The sequence below is a fragment of the Rattus rattus genome, chromosome 6, assembly GCF_011064425.1.
Source record: "Rattus rattus isolate New Zealand chromosome 6, Rrattus_CSIRO_v1, whole genome shotgun sequence".
NCBI lineage: Eukaryota > Metazoa > Chordata > Mammalia > Rodentia > Muridae > Rattus > Rattus rattus.
In genome coordinates this window covers 107,367,822-107,392,255 of record NC_046159.1, presented here as the reverse complement: position 1 = coordinate 107,392,255, position 24,434 = coordinate 107,367,822, and the positions used below count along the sequence as shown (strand labels likewise).

General features: G+C 45.5%; 1 protein-coding gene and 1 long non-coding RNA gene across 2 annotated transcripts in view; one reads left to right on the top strand and one right to left on the bottom strand.

Annotated features, from left to right (window-relative positions):
• Nucleotides 1-24,434, bottom strand: part of Plxna4 (plexin A4) — a 440,342-nt gene that overhangs the window by 101,945 nt on the left and 313,963 nt on the right. The window contains exon 5 of the mRNA XM_032906796.1: nt 2,133-2,233. Coding sequence (XP_032762687.1) covers nt 2,133-2,233 — 101 coding nt within the window. The remainder of the gene's footprint in view (nt 1-2,132; nt 2,234-24,434) is intronic.
• The window catches only part of LOC116903990, a 133,031-nt gene that overhangs the window by 88,855 nt on the left and 19,742 nt on the right, over nt 1-24,434 (top strand). The window lies entirely within an intron of this gene.

Sequence of the window (24,434 nt, the reverse complement as noted above, 5' to 3'; positions counted from 1 at the left end):
GGAGAACTAGACTGCACTGATTTCAGTAATCATTACAAGATCCCCTGTCATAGCCACGTAGTAGCTCTCACTGTGGCTCCTTGGGCAAAGAGAGGCCCCAGAAGCAGCAGTTCAGTGTTGGTTGGCACATAAGACAACCCTTGTACAGCCATTACTCTTAGTAAGGTTTAACATCTGGTATGCAGACTGGGGTGAGATTTGATGCCAGACTGAAGGAGGTAAGGGGGGAGCAGCAAGAACATCTGCCAGCCAAGAAAAGACAGCTTGAAGGTGTGACACCTTCAGGGACTCAAGCACACCATTCAAGGACCATCTAGAAAATCACTGGAGTCTACCAGAGCCCAGTAGGAAGGACACTCGTGAGCTCTCAGTTGTTGCTGTAGCCTATGAGATCTTTGACTACTCTACCAGGGTTCTACTAAGCACAAAGCCTCTGACCCAAGTGGTTGGGCCCATCAATTCTGTAGCCCAGTGAAGTAGACAAACCATGCATCCTCTTTCCAGGCCACAGAAAGAGTCCTGGGGAGATTTGCATATGAATTCTGTGTCAGACACTGCAGTCATGTCCATGACTGTTTCCATTCTGACATGCTGAGATGAGCTGCTGCTTTTCCTATGCGATAGCCTGCTTTATGAATGACCCTGACTATTTTTTGGCTTTAGTTTACCCTTGTTTTCTGCCACAGAGGTCAGGTACCATGTCATAAAAGAGGAAGCTGAGGCCATTGAAGTACTGTATGGCATCCTTTTTCTTCTCAGACCTGCTTAACCCAGCTGTGGCGGTGAATTCTCACTGAGATCAGTGCCATATGGGGGCTGGAATAGCATCATGACACAAATTAACAGGGACACAGAAACCTGTGTTTTGGTCCTGAAGATTTAGGGGAGGGGCCAGCTTTAATCCTGGGTTCCATCACACTATTACTGGATGATCTTGATGTACACTTGAGCACAGCTTCCAACCTATCTTAGAGTTGGGTGCCTTTCAGCATGGTTTGATGGTTTTCAATTTCTTTCTGCTAAAATACCCCTAACATTTCAGGCCTTCCCTTAAGAGACGCAAGGCCTCATTATGTCCCACACCCAGAAATAGGGAAGTTGACTGTTCTCTTGGAGAGACTTATGAGAAATTAGGAGGGTGTTTTTAACTGTCAGAATCTAGAGAATATTTCCTGTCTTTGGAAGAGGAAAGAGACAGATCCCACCTTCAATTTCTGATAGTTTAAAATGACTGAAAATTACAATAAATGTCATTGGTCTCAAGAAATTCAGGTTGTTAATGCGAAGACTAAGATCTTATTTTATAATGTGTGTATCTAGTTCAGGGAATAACAGATTTCAGGTGGCCACAGGAATCAACCATAGCTAAAGTGAGATAAATTCTATTCAAATGGGGTGTAACTCTGGTGGGTGTTAGGAAGAACAAAGATCTGGGACTGGGGAGATGCAGTTGGTAACTGTTCTTCCAGAGCACCCAGATTCAATTCCTAGTATTCATAGCGCAGTTCACAAACATCTGTAACTCTAGTCCTGGGGGATCTGAACTATTCTCTGGACCCTAGGACACCAAGCATACTTGTAGTGCACAGACATGCATGCAGGCCAAATATCAATACACATAAGATAAAAATTAATTGCAATTTAAAAATGATCTTCACTTCTCTCCTATTTCCTAGTTGTCTGCATCTCTCAAGTCAATCTTCAAGTTACTATTTACTTCCACTTTGCTATGTCTGCCTTCTCCCCTCTTCTAGAGAATAAGTGGGGTTCCCACAAAATGGACATACAAGGGGACAAAGTACTGTTGTGATGTGTAGGGGTGCTCTGCAAACTGAAGTTAGACAAGTCCAGGAGTCTGTCTCCCTGTGGTTCTTCAGGGTGCCACTGCCAGGGTAACTGCCATATTCTGACCTGTCACTGTTCCATGGTGCCATTGCCATATATGTCTTAGTGGAACTGGGCAAGTGAAAGGGAACCCAGAAAGTACAGAAGAGTGATAAAACTTGCAGAGGGTGGAAGGAAGGAAGGGAGAGGATGAGAGGAATGCACACAGGGTGACAGGAAGGACGGAGAGGAGGTTGTGAGCCCCTGGGAGGAAACAGGGGGCGGGGGGAGTAGCCAATGGTACTCACGTGTTGTGGAGCACACACCAGCCACAATGGGGGTCACCTGAGCCAAGACACTCGCCACAGCTCCGATATTGCCCACAGGACTCCACAGGAACTCTAGTAAGCTAGAACAGCACATGGAAGACCAAGCAGTCAGTCACCAATCTTCAGAACACCCGATGGTTCACAGCTAAAGTTGCCATTCTAAGTACAATCGTATTACCCGAGATATCAGAGGAGCATGGGGGAGCTTAGGGTCCCGGCACCGAAGGGACTTTGAGTGGCCATATTGGAGTAGGTAACTGCATAGCATTCTGAGGATACAAATATTAGGTTCTAAGATGTATTGGGAAATGAGGCCACATTGACTTTGTATAAAATACCATAAAATAGACTTACACACTACACTTTTAAATTTTCCTATGACCCACACTCCCACATATTTCTGCAAATACCCAGTCCATTACATATTTATTTCCTATCAAAGCAATAAGGCCGATTGTTCATTCTTTCTCCATCTTGTTTTACTTTCTCTCACCTCCCTTCCATTAGGTCTCAGCACTTTTATTTTTTTCCAGAGAGTACTTAGCCCCCACCCAGCACTTCTCTCTTCTTCCTCCTCACTGTTTAACAAGGTGCTGGATCTACCCCGTGGCTGTCTTCTGCCTTCCCCTGCTTCATACTGTTGACCAACTCGCTCCAAAAATTGATTTCACTGCGGTTCTTTCAAAGATCAGCCTTGCTGTTTTCCCCCTACCCACACCCTTTTCGTGATTTGAGGCTTCCTCTCCAGCCCAGAGACTTTACATTCCCTTCCAACAGCAGCTTGTTAACATAAAATGTTCCACATGACATTTTCACTTAGCTCAAATGCCTCTATTTCCTGCACGCACTTAAATACCGCTTGAATTTCTTTGTTCTCCAAGGCAGCCTTGATGTCGCCTTACATGATGCCCAAGTCCCAGCAACGTAGTAGGTATTTAAAGAGGACGCTCATGATCAGATGGAATTTTTATTTTCTTTTTTATAACCTTGGTTTTTATTTTCCATTTTGCTAGTTACTTCTTTTTTTAAAAAGTTAATTTTTTTTCATTTGTGGATATTTTATATTATCTACTTTTTATCCCAACGGAGGGCTTCTTGCCTAGTCTTTTAGCTAGAGCCAGGACAACTAGCTATGGTCACCCTCAGAACCAGCACAATAAATTGTCCGTGCTGACACTGGCTGAACCGTCTGTGCTCATGAGGGAATACAGAGGCTGTGTTTCCCCTGCTATTCCATAAAGCATCTGTGCTCTACAATTATGTCCACTTGGCAGGGGCTACTTGTAACTCACGCACAGTCGAACTGGCACCAGAGCCTGCTCAATTAGTCTCCACACTCTTTTGGAATTAATTAATAATTAATTCCAAGTCCCACCACGGTCTCCTTTCCCTTAATTTCCTCATTTCCTTTATCTATCTTTTTGTAGCTGTCTTCTCTCATTCTTGCAGCTTTGCCCTTGGCCTTTGTGGCTTGCTCTTAATGACTTGACTTTGCATTTGGAATTTTCTATATTTTTTTTCACATTTATTTATTTGTGTGTATGTGCATGTTCACGCCTGCGCACTTGCACACACATTTTTCACGCATGCAGGTGAGGGACAAAGATCAACCTGCAGGATTCATTTTCTCTTTCCACCTTGTGGATTCTGGGACTAGAACACTGGCGAGCAGGCTTAGTGGCAAGCCCCAGTATCCACTAAGCCACCTTTCCTGCCCCTGGAATTTTACCTTAGTTTCTGTCATTGACCAGGTGATTTTCCCATGACCTCAATGCCTTTATAATTAAGTTTGCTGACCAGTTTTTGTGAATTACACTGCTGGCTCCACAGGCAACTAGGAATTTAGCTTATTCCTGCTGCCTCTTTAATTTTTCTGTCCTTCCTTTAGCAAATACCTCCTAGTCACGTAAACACAGGCATAAATAGTGCCCGACCCAGAGGATCCTGACTCCTAGGAATTTAGGAGTAGGAATGAGATTCACGAGCTATTTTCAATATTTCCAAAAAACCTACTGGAAATTGGACTGTTGCTGTTTTACGTGGTTATGCATACTCATGTGCGTCCCGTATTAAAATAGGAAATATATTATTACTTAATAAATGCAGTTTGTTTAGTAGACAGAATCTTTCAAAATGTGACTCCCTGAGGGAAGAAATAATAAAAAGGGCTATAGATGGTGAAAGTTGGGAACCATAAGCACATAATCATGTTTTCATGGGTTCCAGCTGCCTGTCTGGCACTCCATATTTTGCATGGGCTTAAAGGAAAAAAAATATCATGACTCGTTCAAGCAAAAGCATTTTCTTGGTCTAAACTTAATTAACACTCTCCCTAGCTTCTCATATCGACCTGTTTGGTAATCTGTCTTGCATGGAATATACTCTGGAATTCCAGGGCTAACCCTGGGATTTCAGGGTGAACGCTAAGGTATGCCTTGCAGTTCTGGAGTATACCTTGAGATGCTGGGGTGTCTTCTGGGATTCTGGAATGTTAGCTTGGATTCTGAGGCGTACCCAAGAGTCCTAGGGTATGCCCCAGCACTGTAGGGCTCACCTTAGAGTTCTGAACTTTCCCCTGGGATTCCAGGGTGTTTGCGTTTTCTGGAGTTCTGGGGTATGCCACTTTGAGTAGGGGGCCAACCACTGAGTAAGTCAGATACCTCAGAAACCTTTGCATTCTAAAAATAGCTTGTAACTGGTGTTTAATAATGTCAATAGCCCAGAATTATAAAATCCTTCCTCTCTTGATTTTAAACAGCTGCCGTTTTCTGTTTAGTTGGAAAGGATGTTGGAGCCTACAAGGGGAGTTTCAAAGCATCCTTGGCAATTACTAGCGATGAGACTCTACTGTCTCTGAGACTTATTTTCCTTGTCCTTAAGCATGGAGCTAAACATGGAGCTCCCAACACTCCTATTCCTGAAGCATAGGACCATAAAATGGATTTGGTCTGGGGTCTGGCACTTACAGCCGATGTTTAAGATTTCCACAGGCTTCCCTGGAAGCATTCCATCCCCTGTCGTTCAGGACACTGACACTTTCCCAAGTCACAGAGAATCACAAAGCCTTCCTAGAACTGAAGAGCTACACTGGGAGTTAACAGACCTGCAAGACTTGTTCCTCCTTCGTCCTTTCATTGTGCCATTTCCTCTTGGAGTGTGACAGCAGCCCCTAAGCCATTCACCAGCCCACACTTCAGATAGGGCTCTGAAGTTACCTGAGCATCCCGGACTAATTCAGAAACCTATTTTGGCTTCCAAGTACGCTCCATGCTGTTCTTTGATTTCAACTAAACATCTATACGGGGCCAGCCCCACATCTAATCTCTGAGAGTTTAAGAGCTAGGTCTTAGCTACTGCTTTGCTCCCATCACTCCAGATGAACTTGAATAATTCTTTCTCGGTCCCTATTCAATCATCTATAAAACAAGCAATGATATGAGTTCGTTCTAGAATTCCTTTTGGATCTGATGTTCCAGCTGCTTCTAAGTGTCCAGACAAAGCCTCACCCAAGGCAGTCAGTCCTCTTTCGTGGACATGTGTAAACACGATATTGGGTATGGTCAAGAAAACACACCCTGAAGATCTGGGAGTCTAAAGTTCTCCCTTTGAAAGGCCAGAGATCTTTACCTTCCTTCCAGCTCGTTCCCCAGGCATCGTGTCATTTTTACTACCTGCTCGTGAGGTTGTTCTAAACATTCCCCAGTCTTTCAAAGCAAAGATGCTAAAACTAAGGGGGCCACAATGGAATTCTCCACTAGACAAGAGAAAATAGTTATCATTCGAGGGATTGATGTCATCTCTCTCCCCTTTGCAGGACCTCCCCAGGGAAGGGCAGGGACCAAGGATTCTCAGAAGTCTTACTCTCCGGTAACTTTCTCTCCAGCATGGCCTAATACTGCCACTGTGGCTCCTGCTTCTCTAGCCATAGCATTGCCTTCCTGTGGACAATTCTAGAACATGTCAGAAGTTTTCCTGACACTTTTAGAATCGCTTTTGCAAACTGGAATAAGTACAGCCATTTATCTCGGTTACAAAAGGTATGCAGGAAAGTCCTGGGTTCCCTTTTACCTCTTGCTAGTATGCTGCAAAGGTGGCCAGATGGCTTCTCAGCCACCTTGCCCCTATGAGTTCTCTCTCTCCCCAGTGTCTGGATTCACTACCTACACTGGACACCAGACAAAGCTGCCTCTCCATCCCCCACCTCAGTTCCTCTCCTGACCCTGGAACACAAACCACTCCAGATGCAGAGCCACACGATTAATTAAAAGCACCACACGCTGATTAAAGTCTTAAGCTACAGTGCCAGGCATGCTAATTAACCGAGTGAGGGAATTTAGACCACAGGAAGAGGTGAAAAAGAAGTGTGTGTGTTGAGGGGCTGACTTCTGTTGGGGAGAACAAATCAGATGACAGTGTGACCTAAGCTATCATAATGATAGATGGTGTCAGAGAACACAGAAGATTGAGGTCCCTCCCCTGGCCACTAGACTCCAGGAGAGGTTGTTGATTGATGTGGCTACAATGTAGGCTTTAGTGTTTCCAGAGAGGGAGCCCCACCCCTTTTCAGGACCACCCCCACTATAGGAGAGGGGAATGTAGCTCCTAGAACATGAGTGGGGTGGTATCTGCATAGAACTGTCTTGGTACGCTGTCCCTAGGCTGTGAGCAATTCCTCAAAAACAGATTTCCCATGTAAGATAGTGACTTCACTACCAAGTACATAGTCAAAAGATGAGAAAGTCGGGCCTTAAAGACACATTTGCACATTCATGTTCATAGAATTATTCAAAATAGTTAAAAATGGAACTTACCCAGAGGATGAAGAAAATGTGGTCTGTACACACACTGAATGGTATACAGCCTTCAAAGGGAAGGAAGACAGGGTTGGGGCACACACTCTGGAGGCTGGGGCAGGAGAAGTAGGGGGCCAGCCGGAACTATCTAGAGAGATCTTATCTCAAGAAGCCAAAAAAGGAGGGAGGGAAGGAAAGAGAGAAGAGGGGGAAGAAATTCTAGATAAACTTTAAGGACAATATTTTACATAAAATAGGTAAGACATAAATGGACAGCCACCACAACACACATGAGACTGCTAGAGAGTCACAGTGAGAAGTTAGAATAGTGGCCACCAGGGACTGAAAGTAAGAAGGGAGGAGTAAACTGCTATTGAATGGGTACAGAGGTTCAGTTTAGAAAGACAAAAATGTTTTCGAAATGGCTACACCATTTATATATGCCCTGATGCCCATGAGGACCCAGAAACAGTTAAGTAGCTAATCTCATGCCATATCTATTTTACAGTCATTATTAAGATGCTGTAGAAATGGTCTTGAGTGGATGTTGGCCAAGGGCTCACCTTCAGCAGAGAAGAGTTGACATGAGAACACTTGCTCAGCTCCCAGGTCTGGGGCATGCATCCATGCTCCGTGCTCATGAAATAGTCTGAGATATTCTGGTAAATAGACCCACTCTTTTCAGCTCCTCAGATTAATCTTCCTTGGACAAAGATGATTTGGAGATAACCATCTCCTATCATTTGTTTCCTGATTTGAAAAGATAATCTCACAGCCTGTCTATCCAGAAGGTTCCTTTTCTCCATACTCTTCAAGAGGTGCAGAATTCAAATGTTTGACTTGATGGTGAATAGTCTCCGACTTGACAGATTTGTTTGTTCTATTTTAAAGTTTGTTTATGTGCTTGTATGAGTTTAGGTGCACTGTGTGTACACAGGTATTCTCCGAGGCTAGGAGATGGTGCTGAGTACCCAAGAACTAGAGTTCAGCAGTTGTGAGCTATCTAGTCTGGTTTGGGGAACTGAACTTGCATTCTCTGCAGGGACAGTATATGTTCTTAACCTCTGTTGCAGCTCAATCCCTGAATTCAGATAATTACCCTTCTGCCCATTTATGACCTGTGGACTGTTCCCTATCCTCACTTCCATGTACTTTGTCTGTTTTGATTGCTTTCTTGGAAAGAACACTTCTTTTCTTTATCCCTTTCCAACTAAAGTTAGCTTCCTTAAATAATATAGTATACTTTGGCTTGGTCTTAGATATGTTAAAGAGTATCATCATTTACTTTTACTTGTGTGTACATATATATGTGCATATGTGTGCATATTCAGACATGCATGTGCTCATGTGTGCATGTGTGAAAACTATACTATCATTTCTCAGAGTATTTCAACATTGTGTTTTTGAAGATGAGTATCTTACTGGCCCGGAGCTCACCAAGTAGACTAAGCTGGCTAACTATCCAGGGATCCAATATGACTGATATCTCATGTGGCTAGGCATCTAATACAGATTCTCATGTTTGCAAGCAAGAACTTTGCTGATTGAGCTAAGCCCCATCCCTACTTTGATCAACAGAATCCTCATCATCGTCATCATCACTGTCACTATCACCTTCCTTACCTCACTAGTCTCATAACCAGAGCCCACCGATTTACACAACAGCAGTATAGGCTGGAAGCTGATGAGTGACAGAACAGAGCAGAGGGCCCATCCCAGCTCCCAAGACCTGGCCTTGGTCGTCCTAAGTTTCTGAATTGGCCAAGTTTACTCCATTCTTACAGGTTGTCAGAAAGAGAGCATTCCCTAGTCACTAGAGGAATTGGTATGGTCTCATGAGGCCTGGCTCATAGTGGTCAGCCCCTGCCAGTTTTCCCTTTTGCAAGATGCCTTTCCCTGGCAGTTGGGCTCTACCCTGCCTGTTGCAGCTCTCATTCATCCCAAAGGGTGCCTGCTTCTCCGCAGATTCCATGCAGAAACACTCCTTCTCTACTGTGCACAGTCTCTGTGTGCATCTCTCATTTGTTTAAGCATTTGACATCCTGGTCGAAGTGTGAGTTATTACTCCATCTCTACTCTTATAATTGGATGCTAATGCCACAGTGGCTACACTGAGCCTGATGGCTGGAGTTAATTTAAATGTCCAAAAGGCTTCCTAAGTACCCAATTTCCTTCAAAATTGTCACACAGAAAAAGAAAGAAAAGAAAGGAAGGAAAAAAGAGGCAAGAAGACCCATTAAGAAACTCGAAGAAGCTCCTGGGGAGCTGTCAAGCTGCACAGATGTGGCACTTGGTGCCATTCTTCATGCTGTCTCCCTGTCTCCTGTTCCTATGCAAGGGAAGTGGAGCTGAAGAAAGTCGCTCCTTCTAGGAGCGAGTTAGCTCAATAACGCACATACATCTCAGTGGCATGGTCTTGGAGAGCTTTCAGAGTCTCCTCGTGGGCCTTTCTTTTTTTGTGACCTGTGGCTACATTTCTAGGTTTGTTTCTTCTGACTTGGGGTCATGAAAGGAATTCATAGAGTTCCTGGAAGCCCATCATAGCCAAGACTGTCACCTACGGTTGAATTCCCCTCAAGTACCTGGAACCATTAAACTCACCTCTCTTCTTAGAGGTGGGGAGCTTTCTAACTTGGTTGCTTGGTAGGAGAGACAGATGTCAGGAGACTGGTCCCAAGTAGTTATGGACTATACTTTGCACCTCCGTTTACCTATGTTGGCTTTTTAGGATCGCCTTACTGTTACCTCATGGAGAACAAGGAGGTAGAATGTACTTTTCCTGCCTTTGACACTGGGCATGGCTTCAAGACTTGGCTGGATCCATGAGATGGTCGTGACCACAGGACCAGTACATGCTTGAGATTTGCTCATGGGTTCGACTTTGCCCTTCTGCGCTTATGCCATCTCTGCAAGAAAAATGTCCTAAGTCCTTGTTTCCTCTTGGGCATTAAAGAATCTGTATGAACCAAGATCAGAACTCCATCAGCAGCCAGATGTCAGGCTAGCTTGAAGCACAACTACCCAGTGAGACAAGTGTATGGCATGGCTCTATAAGTGAGTATAAGAATATATGTCTACCATGTGCTGCTAAGTTCTGTGTTAGCCTAGTCATATACACTGTTGTGGCAATAGCTGGATAAGACATGAGTGCTTGGAAGAGAGTTGCAGAAGGGCACAAAGGCCTTGTGAGAGATAGGAAGGAAGGAAAGAAGGAAGGAAGGAAGGAAGGAAGGAAGGAAGGAAGGAAGGAAGGAAAGAAGGAAGATGGAGGAGAGATAGGTTTTCATATGTAAGCCTCTTTCAATCCTGGGCATCAAAGTCAAACCCACAGTTAGGTTGGTGGTAGTAAGTGCATATTCAGAGGTTTGTCACAGCTTCAATATAGCTCAGTGGATCCTTTCATGTCCTTCTGTGTTCACTTTCTTAGGTCTATGTCTAGCCATGTGACAAAATACTCCCCACCCCCCCCACAAAACAAAAACAAAAACAAAACAAAACAAAACAAAAACTCTGGAAAGAGACCAGCTCTCTAGATTGGCCCACCAGACTGACTTCCTGGTGTCCTAGCCTTGGGAAGAGGTTTTCTTTGAGCCTTTTGAATTCTAATTATCCCTGGAGCTTATGGCGAATGCAGCAAGTACAGCGAATGCATCAGGACATGCGCTTCAGTAGGCCAACATAGCCTCCTCCTGCCTGCAGGTCGCAGTTCTGAGATCAAGGTCATTAATATTTAGGTTAGCATAGTAACTCCAGACACGAAGCTTAGAAGGCTCAGAGCTGAGCCTCAGTCTGCTCTGGATGCATTGCTGACCTTGGATAAAGCCTCCTCCCCCGCCACCAGGCTTCAGAGGATCTGCTTCAGTTAGGTGGATAAGTCGTGCTGTCTCTGAGTACCGGTCACAAAATCCTAATACAAATGGTTCAGGAAGCATTCTGCGATGCGAAGTAGCAGATGTTGTGGAGGGCTGCAATTTGCTGCTATTAATAAGTATAAATGCCTAATAGGAAGCCAGTTTGCTCTGGGATCTTGGACAGCCAAGGAGTGAGTGCAGGCGCCGGAATCAGCAACATATGCTGCTCCTCATTAGCTAGTGGTGGTGGCTGGGAAGCTGGGTGAGGAGTGCTGTGCAGTCTGCAGAGCCTCAAGAAATCACGGTCTCCCCGTACCTCAGCCCATCCCTGCAGCTCACCCCATTTCTGAGCCTCCCACTGTGACCTGTGCCTCAGTGGTGCAGCATCGTCCTAGCCAGACCCCTCACCATGGAGAGAGCTGAACCCCTTTCCAAAAATGGAAAAGACCATGGCCCACAAAGGCTGAACAGCTTCCTCAAGGTCACTTAGCTGGGCTGTAATGAAGGTGGAAATGGGAATGAGGTCACAGCTGCAGGCTGCCATCGTGTCTTCCAGGGACTGCTGTCTCTTTCCACATATGACCCAGGGGACTGAGGAACTTGTCACACCTATACCTAGGACTTGGATTGAAGTTTTCACAGCACATCAGATTCTTGCTGTAAGACCAGGATGGGGTGGCTGAGTTCAGGGGTGGAGCAACAACACAGCCTCCCCGGAAAGCAAAGAGGCAAGCGCTAAGTGGGAGCCCTAAAGAGAGAGAGCAGTGACTGCTGTCTGAACATTTCTTTCTCCTCTAGGGATCCTCTTTGGCTCTGGCAAGTATAATCAGAGAAGGAAATGAAGGTTGAAATAGCTTTGTCTCAATGACAAGTGAGAAGCTGGGGTTTGGGGAGGAAACGAAATTGGGTTTGAGTACTGTGTCTGCCACTTCCTATGTGCTGTGGGCAACTTCTTCACTCTGCTGAGCCCCTTCTCCTGTCCCCAGGCCGGAGGGTTGAGGGTTACTTGGGATGGCACAGATGAAGTGTGGCACAGTGTGAGTGAAATCCCAATAACATGTGCTCTTCTATTGTTCCAGCATCTTACTCAGCTACAAGTCCTCTCTCCCCCTCCCCCGCACCTTGTATTCTGCTCATGCACTGTCTGTGAGAATAGGCGTGTGAGTGCCTGCCTTCATGACTGCATGCATGCATGCATGAATGCAAGAATGGACGCAGACAGAAATGCATGCCTGCATACAAACATAAAGGCACGGATTCAGGAATGAATGAAAACTTGAACGAGTGAAATTTATCCCTGTCAAGCTCCTAGGCATTAGAAAAAGAAAAACTCTTGATTTGGAAAAATTTTGACTCTACTTTAAATCAAAGGTTTAAATCATTTTGGATTACGGTCTCAAATTCAGATTATTACCCTAAATCACAAATTTACCCTCTAAGTAAAAGGCCCAAGTCTCTGTCCTCTACTGCATCATGCTTACATAGCACAGTTGTCTCCAGAGACCTGCCTGGGACAGCACACTCCAATGGAGAACACCACCAACCACACGCCCGTCCTACCCAGCCCTGCCTGCATTTAGGGGAACTAGAACCAAGGGAAAGAATGACCATTCTGGCATTTTCAGGGTTAACAGGCTGAAGGGGATCTTGGACATAATCTTTCTTCCTCTTCTCTTTCTTCTGTGGTTTCAGGAATAATCTGAGACCACATGGTTACCAGTGCTAGTTTTTTGCCGCCTGACACAACCATTATGGCTAAGATGCTGTTTCTTGACCTAGTCTTGAGGTCAAAGTTGAAAGAAGAGACAAACTCAGAGGACCAGAACCTGACTGGGGTAGCTGGGAGCATGGGGGTGGGGCGTGGATAAGAGCTCCCTCCCATCCCCAGTCTGACAGGTGAAGAAGCAGCTTTTGTACTGGGGATCAAAGTGCTGTTCCCGCTCCAGCCATCTTTCACCAGTGACATCGACAAAGGCAATGGACTCATGTGAGCTGGGACTGGGGACCTGCTGGCTGAGTTTTCTAAGCCCAGCCTGCTCAATGGGGGCCTTTGTTCCTGCAGCCAAGAAGGAGAGGGAGGAGGAGAGGCTGGCACAGGGACACCTAACTCCACTCCTCATGGGCAGCTGAGACAAGCTGGTTCGGAGGCATATGCTGAGCTCTCCTCTGCTGGCTGGCTCTGGCTCTTTGTGGGAAGCAGCAGGGTAGGTGGATGGGCCCTCCTCCACCCACTGTTCTTCCCCTCCCTCTGACAACCTCAGTCAAGGGCATCACTCAGCCACTGTCCCCAGTTTGGTCTGGCTATGGAAACTGTCCACAGTCCATTCATGTGAGCATGTGTGCAGCAGCCGAGGGGGTGGGCTCAGGTGTGTTGGCTGATCATGGTGGTTTTTCCACATACCTGTGGATTCTGGGACACAAGGGAAAAAAAAACCTGATTTTTCCTTGCAGACATCCCTGATTAGATGGGCACTTTGAGCAAGAGGCATTTTTTTTTTCCCTTTCTTCTAGAAGTAATTTGATCCTGGGAAAGTCACTGTGCCCCAAGGCTTGGAAAGTGATACTTCTCTCACAGGGAGCCTTAAGGGTCCCCTCTCTAGGGAAGCCAGGTGCTGCTAGCTTTTGGAGATGACAGAAACCATGCATGCTGTCAAGACTCCTGAACTCTTTTCCTCCCCACTCCCCACTTGCTTCAAGGTACCACACAACCCACCAGCACCCACTCAGGCTCAGTTTGTCAGATGGGCCCAGGACAGTGCTGGGCAGAAGTCTTTGCTCACTAGGTCACCTGTGCCTACACAGGCTTAGTGTGTTCTTTGTATGAGAACAGGGTTTCATGAAGGCATTTAATGCATGAAAGTGCATGCTAAGAGAACTGGCTTCAGATGTGTGGGTAAAACCTTTCTGAGGAATGACTTTTCAGGGATGGCTGAAACCTAAAATAAATGACCCTTTTTACAGGCTCCCTTTTTACAGTCTTTGCAGTAGACACATCAGTGCCCTGAGAATAGGCACAAGATTGTGGCTAGTCACTGTGCTAATGGTTATTTGGAGAAAACCGAATGTCCATCCACAGGGTGGAGTATGGTAAAACACCCATAGTCTGGAACAATACCAGTCTGATATCTACTAATATGGACAGGTAGCCATGATGGATCTTTTGAGTTTAAAAAGTGTAATTGAGAAAAGGCACTTTATGATTCAAATTTTATTTTTGACAGGGTCTTGATGGGTAGCTCAGATCATATTCTTTTTTTATTAAACTTTATTGTAAAGGACTTGCTGAAAAAATGCAGTAAGATTAGCCAGATTCAAAAATCTATACATGTCATTGAATGTCTATCCAGTTAAAATAGCCATTCTGAAGCTGAAGAGCTTGGTATTAGATTTATACTTAGACTATCAAATACAGTTTTTGCACTTAACCCCCAGCCCACTCCCTGCACACAGTGAAACCCTGGGCAAAGTTAATACTGGGAAGACAGAGCTTTCTATCCCTTTCATGACTTGTCTCTATTGCGGGCTCTCCACCCTTCCTCATCACCTAACACTCAGGTTTTCTTATTCTCCTTTCTACATATATGCTGCATCCATATGCACACTTGTTTACATCCACACAGACATATATTACAGGCTCAGATCTGCATGTGAGCGAGCACGCAGGTTCTGTGGGACCTCACCTAACATACCTTCTACATCCATTGTCCTGCACATTCTGTAATTCCTAGAGCAGAATAGTATGCATGTACCAAGTTTTCATTATCCATTCACCTGAGCAAATTCTTACTCATCCTCCCTCTGGAGCACCCTGAGTGCTGGAATTACAGGAGTGCAGCACTGTGTCCAGATCTGTTTTTAGCTTTCAAAGAGTACTGTGCAGCACACAGTCATATGCACAGGCAGATAGATTTCTATGGTGAGAAGAGTTTCTGGAGAGAATTGAGTTGTTAGCAGGAGTTAACATTGGGAGATTTAAAATCGTCACAGATAAGTGTGAGTTAGCATGGCCACGTAGTGGTGTACGTGCCCTTAATTCCAGCATTCGGGAGGCAGGGGCAGGCAGATCTCTGAGAGATCCTTTCCTTAAAAAAAAAGTTTTAGCCCAAAAATGTATTTTAGGATCCAAACTTTAGTTGTTCTCTGTTTTTAACATTCATACAATTTCAAACCATCTAGAACAGTAGTTTTCAATCTGGGGTGGGGGTCACTATGACCATTATGATTCAAAACAGTAGAAATATTACAGTTATGGAGTAGCAACAAAAATAACTTTATGATTTTGGGAAACACACTATGAGGCACTGTATTAAAAGGTTTCAGCATTAGGAAGGTGGAGAACAACTGCTCGAGAGCTATGCAGAGGATTCACGGATTATTAGTGTCTCCTCTTGGTCCATCTTGTGACAATGGACCCTGCCACTGTCTATCAAAATGTTTTCCCTTTGAAAAGTTAACAAACTCGTGGAATGGAGTGTCACCGTTTGACAATAACACCACCAAGTCAGGTCACCTGCTTACCCAGAAGTTATTCCCATCCAACCTGGAGAAGTCTCTTAACTGCCCACAGAAGATCCTAGGCAAAGACTGGGATTCCTCAGTCTGTGGTCCCTACAGGCTTAGAATCTACTGTGGTGTGTTTGGAACAGGTCCATTTCCTCACTAGACAGTCAGTCATGGGGTGCTAGACCAGCACTGAGGGGTGGGGTGGGGTGGGGGACCTAAGACACGCATACTCATCTTACATTCTTCCCTAATTTGCTGTAAGACCTGAGGAATGTGTTCTCACTTCAAAGTGACTCTCTGTTGTCCTCTCTAGCAGAACAGTCCCTCATAACCCACCATCTTAACAGTGGACAAGGCCTCAGGTGCCTTGCTCCAGGATCTCTCCCAACTTCATCCCTGTCTTGGGAACTGGATCTGTCTGCACAATGGGATGCTGAGTTCTGCCCTAGTTCTTATGACTTCGACAAAGTAGCAGGATGTTAATCTGGCATGTGCTTTGGATTCAATGATAGTAAAAGACCACAGCTTGTGATGATAAACTAGAAGGGCAACATCGTGTACGATGGTGACTTCTCTCCCCTTACCATAAAGAGCAGAATAATTAAAGAGTCAATATGTCTGTGAGGAGACATGACTGGACCAGCCTGATGGGATGGAAACCTCAAAGGCTTTGAACCTGTTCTTCATTCAAATCTTAGCCTCATATTCCTCATATGTCCAGCGGGGTAATAAAAACCTACCCCCTCTAGGTGACAGGCAAGTCCTATTTTAGCTGATTGTCTGTCTTTAAATGGGACAAGAAGGACAGTCAGGTTCACAGTGTGGTGAGAATGGTCACATTTCCCAAGGAGGTGTAGATGGGCAGCACTTCCCACCTCTGTCTGCCAGGGCCTGGCCTCACCGCACTGCAGCTAGGGCTAAGAGGATGCTCAGGGGGTTCAATTAGGAGATTCACTTTCCAGTGCTGTGTGGAGGTGGAGGGAGGTAATATACCTGTTCTATGTCTTATGTGGATGAGGGAACCAATCGACATTTCATTAGAGCTTACAGGAGTAGTTTCTTGGAAATGGCAAATGGTTGCCAGTACTATATGTAGACAGGGGACTCACCTGAGGTAACTGCTGGGCCAGGGTGTGAATGCAGGAGGGGGCCTCTGTGTCTGCCCAGTGGGGTGTTCTCAGCAGACAAATATGGGTGGCCTGGAGAAAGGTTTGGAGCTTTAGCCCTACTCTCAGTAGTAAACTTTAACAGTTAGAGAAGCTGAGAGGTAGAAGTCTCTAGAAGTGTAGAGTACACTGGAGGTAGAGAGGGAGTGGTTCCCAGTGACTCCATGTTTGGCAGGAGCCATGGGGTCTGGAAACCAAGGCATACAGCTGATGGTACCCGGCCTTTGCAATGTAAGCTCTTTACCAGACCACTCCCAGCTCAACCAGGCGTTTATCATCCTCAACACCTCTGAAACATTATGCAGATGAAATCATGTAATAGGCACAAGGACTCAACACCACTTCTCACAACATCCAACCCAAATCAATAGTGACTGTTGTCACAGTCAGGACAACCAGGGCATTTGCTTCTTCCGGAATAGACAGCATCCCTCTAAATGAAAAGGTCAACTTTAAAGTTCAACTTTAAGGGTGGATAGAAGCGCCCTGTGGTGACTGACCACTTCTGCCCTCACTGGCCTATGACTACATGCCAAGGAAGGAACAAGCTGTGATGGGGCTTTCCCCCCTCATTCCAGACCGAGTAACCATGTCCCTGGTACTGTTCCAGAGTCTCAGCTATACAGATATCCTCCCCATAAAAAAGATTCTGCAATCCAGCCATAACCCACTAGCTAGTTCTCTAGCCAGTATCCTTTATTCTCCACCCACTAGCTTTTTCCACAGAAGCAGGTGAATATGCAGGTATGAGCACGTAGGAGTCAATATTATGTGTCTTCTGTAATTTCTTCACTTTATATTTCTAGACAGTCTCTCACAGGACCTGAAGCTCACCAGTTCTAGACTAGCTGGTAAATTTGCCCCAGAGGCTCTCTGGTTTTATCATCTAATGCTAGGAATATAGATGTATGTCATTGCACCCAGATTTTGTGTGGGTGCTGAGGCTCTGAACTCAGGCTCCCATACTTGTCTGACGAGCACTTTAATGACTCAGTCATCTCCCCAGGCCAAACTTTTCTTCTGCTTTGAATGACACAGAGAAGGACAGGAACTTTAGAGAATCTCTTCCTCATGTCATCTGGGCAGGCTGGGCGAAGGCAGCGAGCAATTCTATCAGATAAAGCAAGGACAAGGTCAGCTGCAGACTTCCTCGGTTTGATCTTTCACTGACCTCTGTGAGCAGACACAATCCAAAGTTGGCCACGGGTCTGAGACAGAAAATTGAGCTGGTTCCTGGCCAAGCATAAGAGGCTGTAGTGCATGCCAGCATGTAGGGACATGGGTTGGCACAGTACATCTGGCAGGCCAGGGTCAGGCAGTGAAGCCCAGCATGGCAGCATTGGCACAAAGTCTGGAGGTCCCTGAGGTGACTAGGACTAGAGGATGCTGTCTCCCTGTTTGCTGAGTTTGCAAACAAACCTGCAGCCTGCGGAGGCTGAGGCAGCAGTGAGAAAATAAACCCAACTGTGTAGGGTAGGGAGCTTGCTATGAGTGTCAGCCATTGGCAGCTGCCATTCCTCTTCTGTTAAGTCTGCTTGGGATACCATTTTGAGCATAGCCTGGTGTAATACAGCATCTGGCTCACCAGGGGCTGCTTTGCATTGTATGTCCCCTCCTGCAAGCTCACTAGGGTGCTACTGCTTGCCAAGTTACAGCCCTCCTCAGGGATCCTCTATAATCATGGAGACAACCGGAACTCTTGTAAAGTGCTAGAGAAGGGGTAAAGGCCCAGAATTGGAAGTGGGGATCTTAGTGAAGAGCCCTCAAACATAGCTGAATCAGAATTCATTTTAGAGCTGTTAAAAATGCTGATGTTCAGCCCAGAGACCTGAATGTGATTCCTTGGAAACACATATAGTGAAGGTAAACACTGATTTCTGCAAATAATCATCTGACCTACACACACACACACACACACACACACACACACACACACACACAGAGAGAGAGAGAGAGAGAGAGAGAGAGAGAGAGAGAGAAGGAAGAGAGAGAGAGAGATTAAAATCTTTGCTCAGGCAAGCTGAGTACAGAAAAGCCAGGATGTCCAAGATCTGGGATATATTTTCCCAAAGCATTCTTCGTCTCCTTCTAATCAACCAGCACTGACTACTTTAATGAGGAGCTGGGTTTGGGACAACTAGGCTGACCCAGGGAGAGCAGAATCTAGAGATGTTAGGGGAAATGCCCTTGTCTGACAGATCCAGTGGGTAGAGGGTAGCAGAGGCAGAGTGGGGTGGGGCTAGCACTCACACCAGATAGCAGGGCACAGCTTCACAATTGATGAAGCAATTTCACAGTCGTGATCATGAGTGACCTCCACCACAACTTGGCAAGGTCTCCATGTCAGGGATGGCGGCCCCTATTTTACAGGTCAAGACACATGTTAGAGGGGCTAAGTGACTTAACGACTGGCTTAAGGTCATGTAGTCAGTGTGCCTGGGCCAGGACTCAAACTCACCTTTGTCCTTGACCTGTGAGGACTCCCAGGCCTGGTACAGCCTCTTTTCTCTGAAGATCTCTCTATGGCAGAGGTTAGGTGGCAAGAAAGTCCTACCTATAAGGAACAAGTCTACCCGAATCAGTTGCAGGGCAGTGGCTTCAAATTCTGCAAGCTCTGGCAGGGCAGCATTGGGGTTGGCCAGGACCCAGGCAAATATACCTTGCAATTACTTTGTGAGCAGTCTGTTCCCTGGCCAGTGTCTCCATATTCTGCATACTCTTATCCAGATAAGGCCCATCTTATAGAGCCAGGCAGGACTCTGGACCATCACAGAGATTTTAGACCATTATTTCTTACGGAGCAGATATTATGGCTCTTGGGGCATCAGACTTCTGGGTTGGCATGTGTCCCAGGGCAGCTGTTGCCCAGGACTGAGTAGAGAATGAATATCTGGCTTTGATCCTCAGTTCAGGAAAGTCAAGGAGCAGAGGTTAGCAAAAACCCACTGATGGCCAACTCTTTAAGATGGCATTTCCTCCTGCTCCCAACATGCTAGAGCTGAGACTAAAATGCAGTGATGTGGCCTGACTTTTCTGGGCCATGCCCTTTGGGTGCCCTTCCCGATAGTGGCGAAGAATGCATATGACCCTGAAGACTTGGCACGCTGGGGAACTGGGAGCTTGTGACTCAGCTTTGCAGACTGTTTATTTTGATTCTTCCAGCTCAACTTCCTGGCCTTTAGGAAGAGTCTGTCAGAACCATGGCCAGCGTGGACGTAGTAAAATTGACTCTTTAGCACAGAGGCTTTGGTTAGATAAGGGGTCATTTAATGCAGAAAAGTCAATGGCAGAGTTCCACCACAGAGGCATAGCTGGCTCTCCCCTCACACATGGTTTAGTTAGACTCAGCAAAGCCTGGAGGATCTCCCTGGTCCTGTGGGTCTCTGGGAAGGAAGAGCATGGGAAAACCCTGCAAAAGGAGTAGCCATCATGGAGAAAGGAGGCTGGCACTGAGCAGAAAACAGGCACGTCACCACGGGTATGACAGGCTCCTCTGACTTGGCAACCCATTTTAGTGCTCTAAGAAAAATCTCAGAAGTAACCCGACTCATTTGCCATTTGGTGTAAATGGGCTCATGTCATGCTGTTTCTGAAAGCAGAGCCATGGGGCAGGAGTGAGAGCCCTGTGTCCCCGTGACTGCAGAAGCACCTTGCCTGGTTGGTCTCTACTTATGGAGCCACTGTTTCACCTTTCTTCTTCCTGTCCTCCGTGACAATTGTGGTTTGAATAAGAGTGGTCCCATAGGTGCATATACTTGAAAATTCATTTATCAGAAAGTGGTGCTATTTGAAAGGATTAGAAGGATTGAGAGCTATGGCCTTCTTAATGTCTCTCCACAGTGATAGAACAGCAACTGAGACAGTGACCAAGCTCCTGATGACCCTTATATGTATTACTCTATATGCTAACACTCAGAACTTTGTGATTCTGTAAAAGCTACCCATATTCATCCAGACAACAAGCAAGTACACAGGAAGAGGACAAGACACAATGCTACCAAAGTATGGGCTGGATACATGAAGCTAATTCAAATACCAAGAGGCCAATATGATCTATCCTTTCACTAAATCAATCATTCAACATAGCCATGAATGCGAGGTGCTTGCCAGTTACAGAAAGTCAAAAAGAAAACAATTAGAATAGGGCACATGGGATGGCGTGACAGATCAGTGAGCAAAAACACAAGACTTACTGGGTTCGATCCCTGGTACCCACATGGTAGAAGGAGAGAACAGATTTCCTCAAGTTGTCCTTTGACAACATGCACAAGCATGTATGTGTGCACACATCAGTAAATAAATCAATTTAATTAAAATATTTTAAAAGAGCTGGACACACTCTTAACTGTAACTTATGAAAGAATTTTATGAGGCATCTAACTGTATTTAGCTGCAGTGAGAGTGCCATGTGATCCAGTCATAAGTGTGAAAATAAAGGATGCTGAGTTTCTTCAGTCTATAGGTACCTAGCCTTGGAGAGGCCCCCTTTCAAGCACCAGGAAACAGATGTACTGATCCCTCTGGGATCAGAGCATGGGCTAGAATCTATGAGTAAAGTGAAAGGGACCCTTGAGGTCTTTCAGCTCTTCTTCACTCACCAAAGTCTCTCTTCATCTGGGGTCTTCTCCCTGTTGGAGGTATCAGTCTAGCTAGGCAAGTGAAAATGCAAACCAGAACTAGATGCACATCTAGTATTTAGAATATCTGTATTCATCAGTGTGCACACTTGAGGCAACTGAGATGTTCTTTATTGGAAGACTGGCTAAAGATACAGACACAGCTTGACAAAGAAATATTATTTAACACTACAGACAGATGTGCTTTGGATTCAGGAAAAGACGTGGAGGAGCCTTAAACACATGGTACTGTAACTGAAAAGGTTACATGCTGTATGAATCCAGCCATGTGCCCTTCTGGGGAGAGGAAGGAAGAATGAGTAAGCTGAGTCAGAGGACTGTTAGGGCAATGAAGGTATCCTGTATGGCAGCAGCGTGATAAACACATGTCATTACACATTCATCTAGATCTATTAGATGCATATCAGCAAGGAGGAACTCCAGAGTGAACTGTGGGTTCTGGGTGCTAATGATGCATCAGTGCACTATGTGCATTATACCAAACCACTCTGGGGGAAGATACTGATAGTAGGAAAGGTCATGGGGCCATGAGGAATTCCCATAGAGAAGTCTATGAGAATTCTTTATGCTAAAATTTGTGATGATCCTGAAACAAATTTTTAAAAAATCCAATTAAAATAGAAAAGGGGAAGAGGCAACATACTATTTTCCCATTTTTATCAACTTTTGATGATTATGTTCATGTTCACGTATCCTTAGCTGCTTCCTTATACAGTTTAACATGACACACCTAAGTGGACATGGGGAAGTTTAAGCAGTACTGCCACCAGGGTTGCTTGGGACTCCTCATTTGCTAAGAACCCTGACATGAAGACCAAAATGAGACTCAGAGCTCTTGGCTCAAGTCACGTGATAGGATGGATTAGAAAGAAGTGGTTCAGTGGAATCAACAATGATCATGAGTCCCCTCTCCTCGCCCTCTCTGAGCCTTCTCTAGAGGGAAGTCAAGGATAGTATATGTACATGTGCTCATGCCAGTCTCATCTTACATGTGTACTTAGATGTGTATTTCTGAACATGAAGACTTCATCATCCCATTTATAGATTTATGTCTGCCTTTCTTGGGGTCAGAGCCTGGGCTGATGCATCTCTTTGGCATATACCAAACTCTGGAGGAACTCCAGCATATCTCTTTGAGCACTAGGCTATGGTATGAGGGTCAGATGGGCACAGAGGCAGAGGACCACAGCAACTGCTCAGTGAGTCCCAGAGGTACCTGTGAACTCAGCCTCTGCTAGAAGTAGCTTCATATTCATACAAAAGGCATGGTGCCAAGTCAGTCCTAACTCAGCATCCCTTAGTGAAGCAAGTGTCCTTGTACAGTGGGCAACTATTGGATAACTATTCCCTCCAAATGAAACAGTCCCTCCTTTGAGACACTTACAAATCCACAAAGTGACTTCTGAGATTATAGAAGTATAAAAATACCTAGGGAGGGGAAGGAGGAACTCTTCAGTGGAACTCATTACAGGCTGTACAGGAAACTAGTGATGTAGTTCTTCAGAATCACGAGTAGGGCTGAGGTTTTTATGGTGGTGCAATTGCTCAAGTCAGCCATGCTCCTCCTATAAGTCACCCTAATAAACTCACTGTCCCAACAAGCTAGACTTGGGAAGAATCCTTTCTTTGTCTACTACTGTTGCCATATCTGGGGTAAGTAATTGTTCATGTCTCCCCAGGGAAACCTAAAGCAGCAACTAGCAGTGTGTTGTGGATCCATGCTCGTCTGCAGTCTGCACTGGCAATCCCAAGCAAATGAGAGTGTCTCAGAGATCCAGCCCCAGCTTGGCCTTGCCTCTCCCTGCCTCTGGAGGCTGGCCAAGTAGGTCAGCCTCTCCAAACTACTGCTTTCTCAGTTGTACAATGAGAGGCTCCTTCTACCTCTAATAATCTAAGACATATGGAAAATTGAGAGCACACTCTCTTTCCTTCACTGTCTCTCCTCTTGAACTTGACCCAGTCCTTCTAGACCACACTAAAACAAAACAAGAAAATCAATTTTAATTATAAAAATCAGTTTACTGTATCAATAAATCATTCAGGGCCGAGCCTGGTTGTGGGGAGAAGCTTACATAGATGCTGGCTTAATGTGTCACTCTCCTCCTTGCTGCTCTGAGATTGCCACCCTCCCTACTCTCTACTTCAATATTCATCTTTGTCATTAGGCTGTGGATTATTAATGACGTCCTGGACTGATGGATGGGAGCCCAGATGTTCTGAAACACACTGTGACTGTTTGTAACTTCGTTTCCAATAGACCCTTGACAAGGGATTGCGATGGGCTTCCTCCCCACTTTCCAGCGGTAGGCAGATATGCCTGCAGGGACTGGGCTTGTTTTTCTATACAGCTCCTTGGTGGAGAGAATAGAAGATCCAGGGGCACAAGTGGAAATAGTTCGCTTCTCCCAGGCTTCTCAGTGGGTGGCGAGACAGTGCCATGTGCCCATCTGGTTCCCCAGGCAACACATCTTCAAATTAATTAGCTGATCATTTAATATAGTAGTTGGGGTTAGTCTTTATGTGATCAAAGAGAGAGCTACCATCTGCTTTAGATGGCCATTGATAGGTGAGGAGGGATCTCCTGTGGGCTTCAGTACCTGGAGAGGGCAGTGGGGTGTTGGTTAAGGGGTAAAAGCTGCAGGGGTGCTTAGTTCTGGAGTTTAATCACAGTCTGTGATTCCCTAAGTCAAGGGTTCGAGTTTTTACAACCACAGGATACTGAAACAGAGGCTTTGACAAGGATGCAAGCAGAGAACAGCAAGTGACCCAGAGCCAAACCAGGTCCTCTGTCCAGGGAATCTGAACCCCATCTCTTCATTTCCAGCCTCTGGGGCTTTACATTGTGCCTGGAGCCCCAAGGCTGACATGTGTGCATACAGTCAACACAGGACCATGGATGGAAACACATGCCAGGCAAGAAGAGCCTGAGATTCTCCTTGCAATTCTAGAGCATTCCTGACCTTTCCTGCCAAGGTCTACTTGGCAGATATGTGAAGTGGAGAGGTTTATGGAAAAGGAAAATCAGCATGGCTACCGCCAGTGAAACAAAGCTAATGTGGGATTGTGGGAGAAACTACAGGGCCAATCAATGTGCTCTACTCATTTGAATAACATAGCCATTGCAATGTAAGTTTGCTAGGAAGTGAGTAGCAATCTTTACACTGTGTATTGCCATTGAGCAATGTAGGTGGACAACCCCATGATTTAGTATTTGTGAGCAAGTTCCCTGACATCTCAGCCTCAGCGTCTTCTTTGAAAAATGGAGCTAATGATCCCTACCTTGGTTGATATGAGAGCATCCCAGCAATAGGTTAGCTGGAATATTTCATCC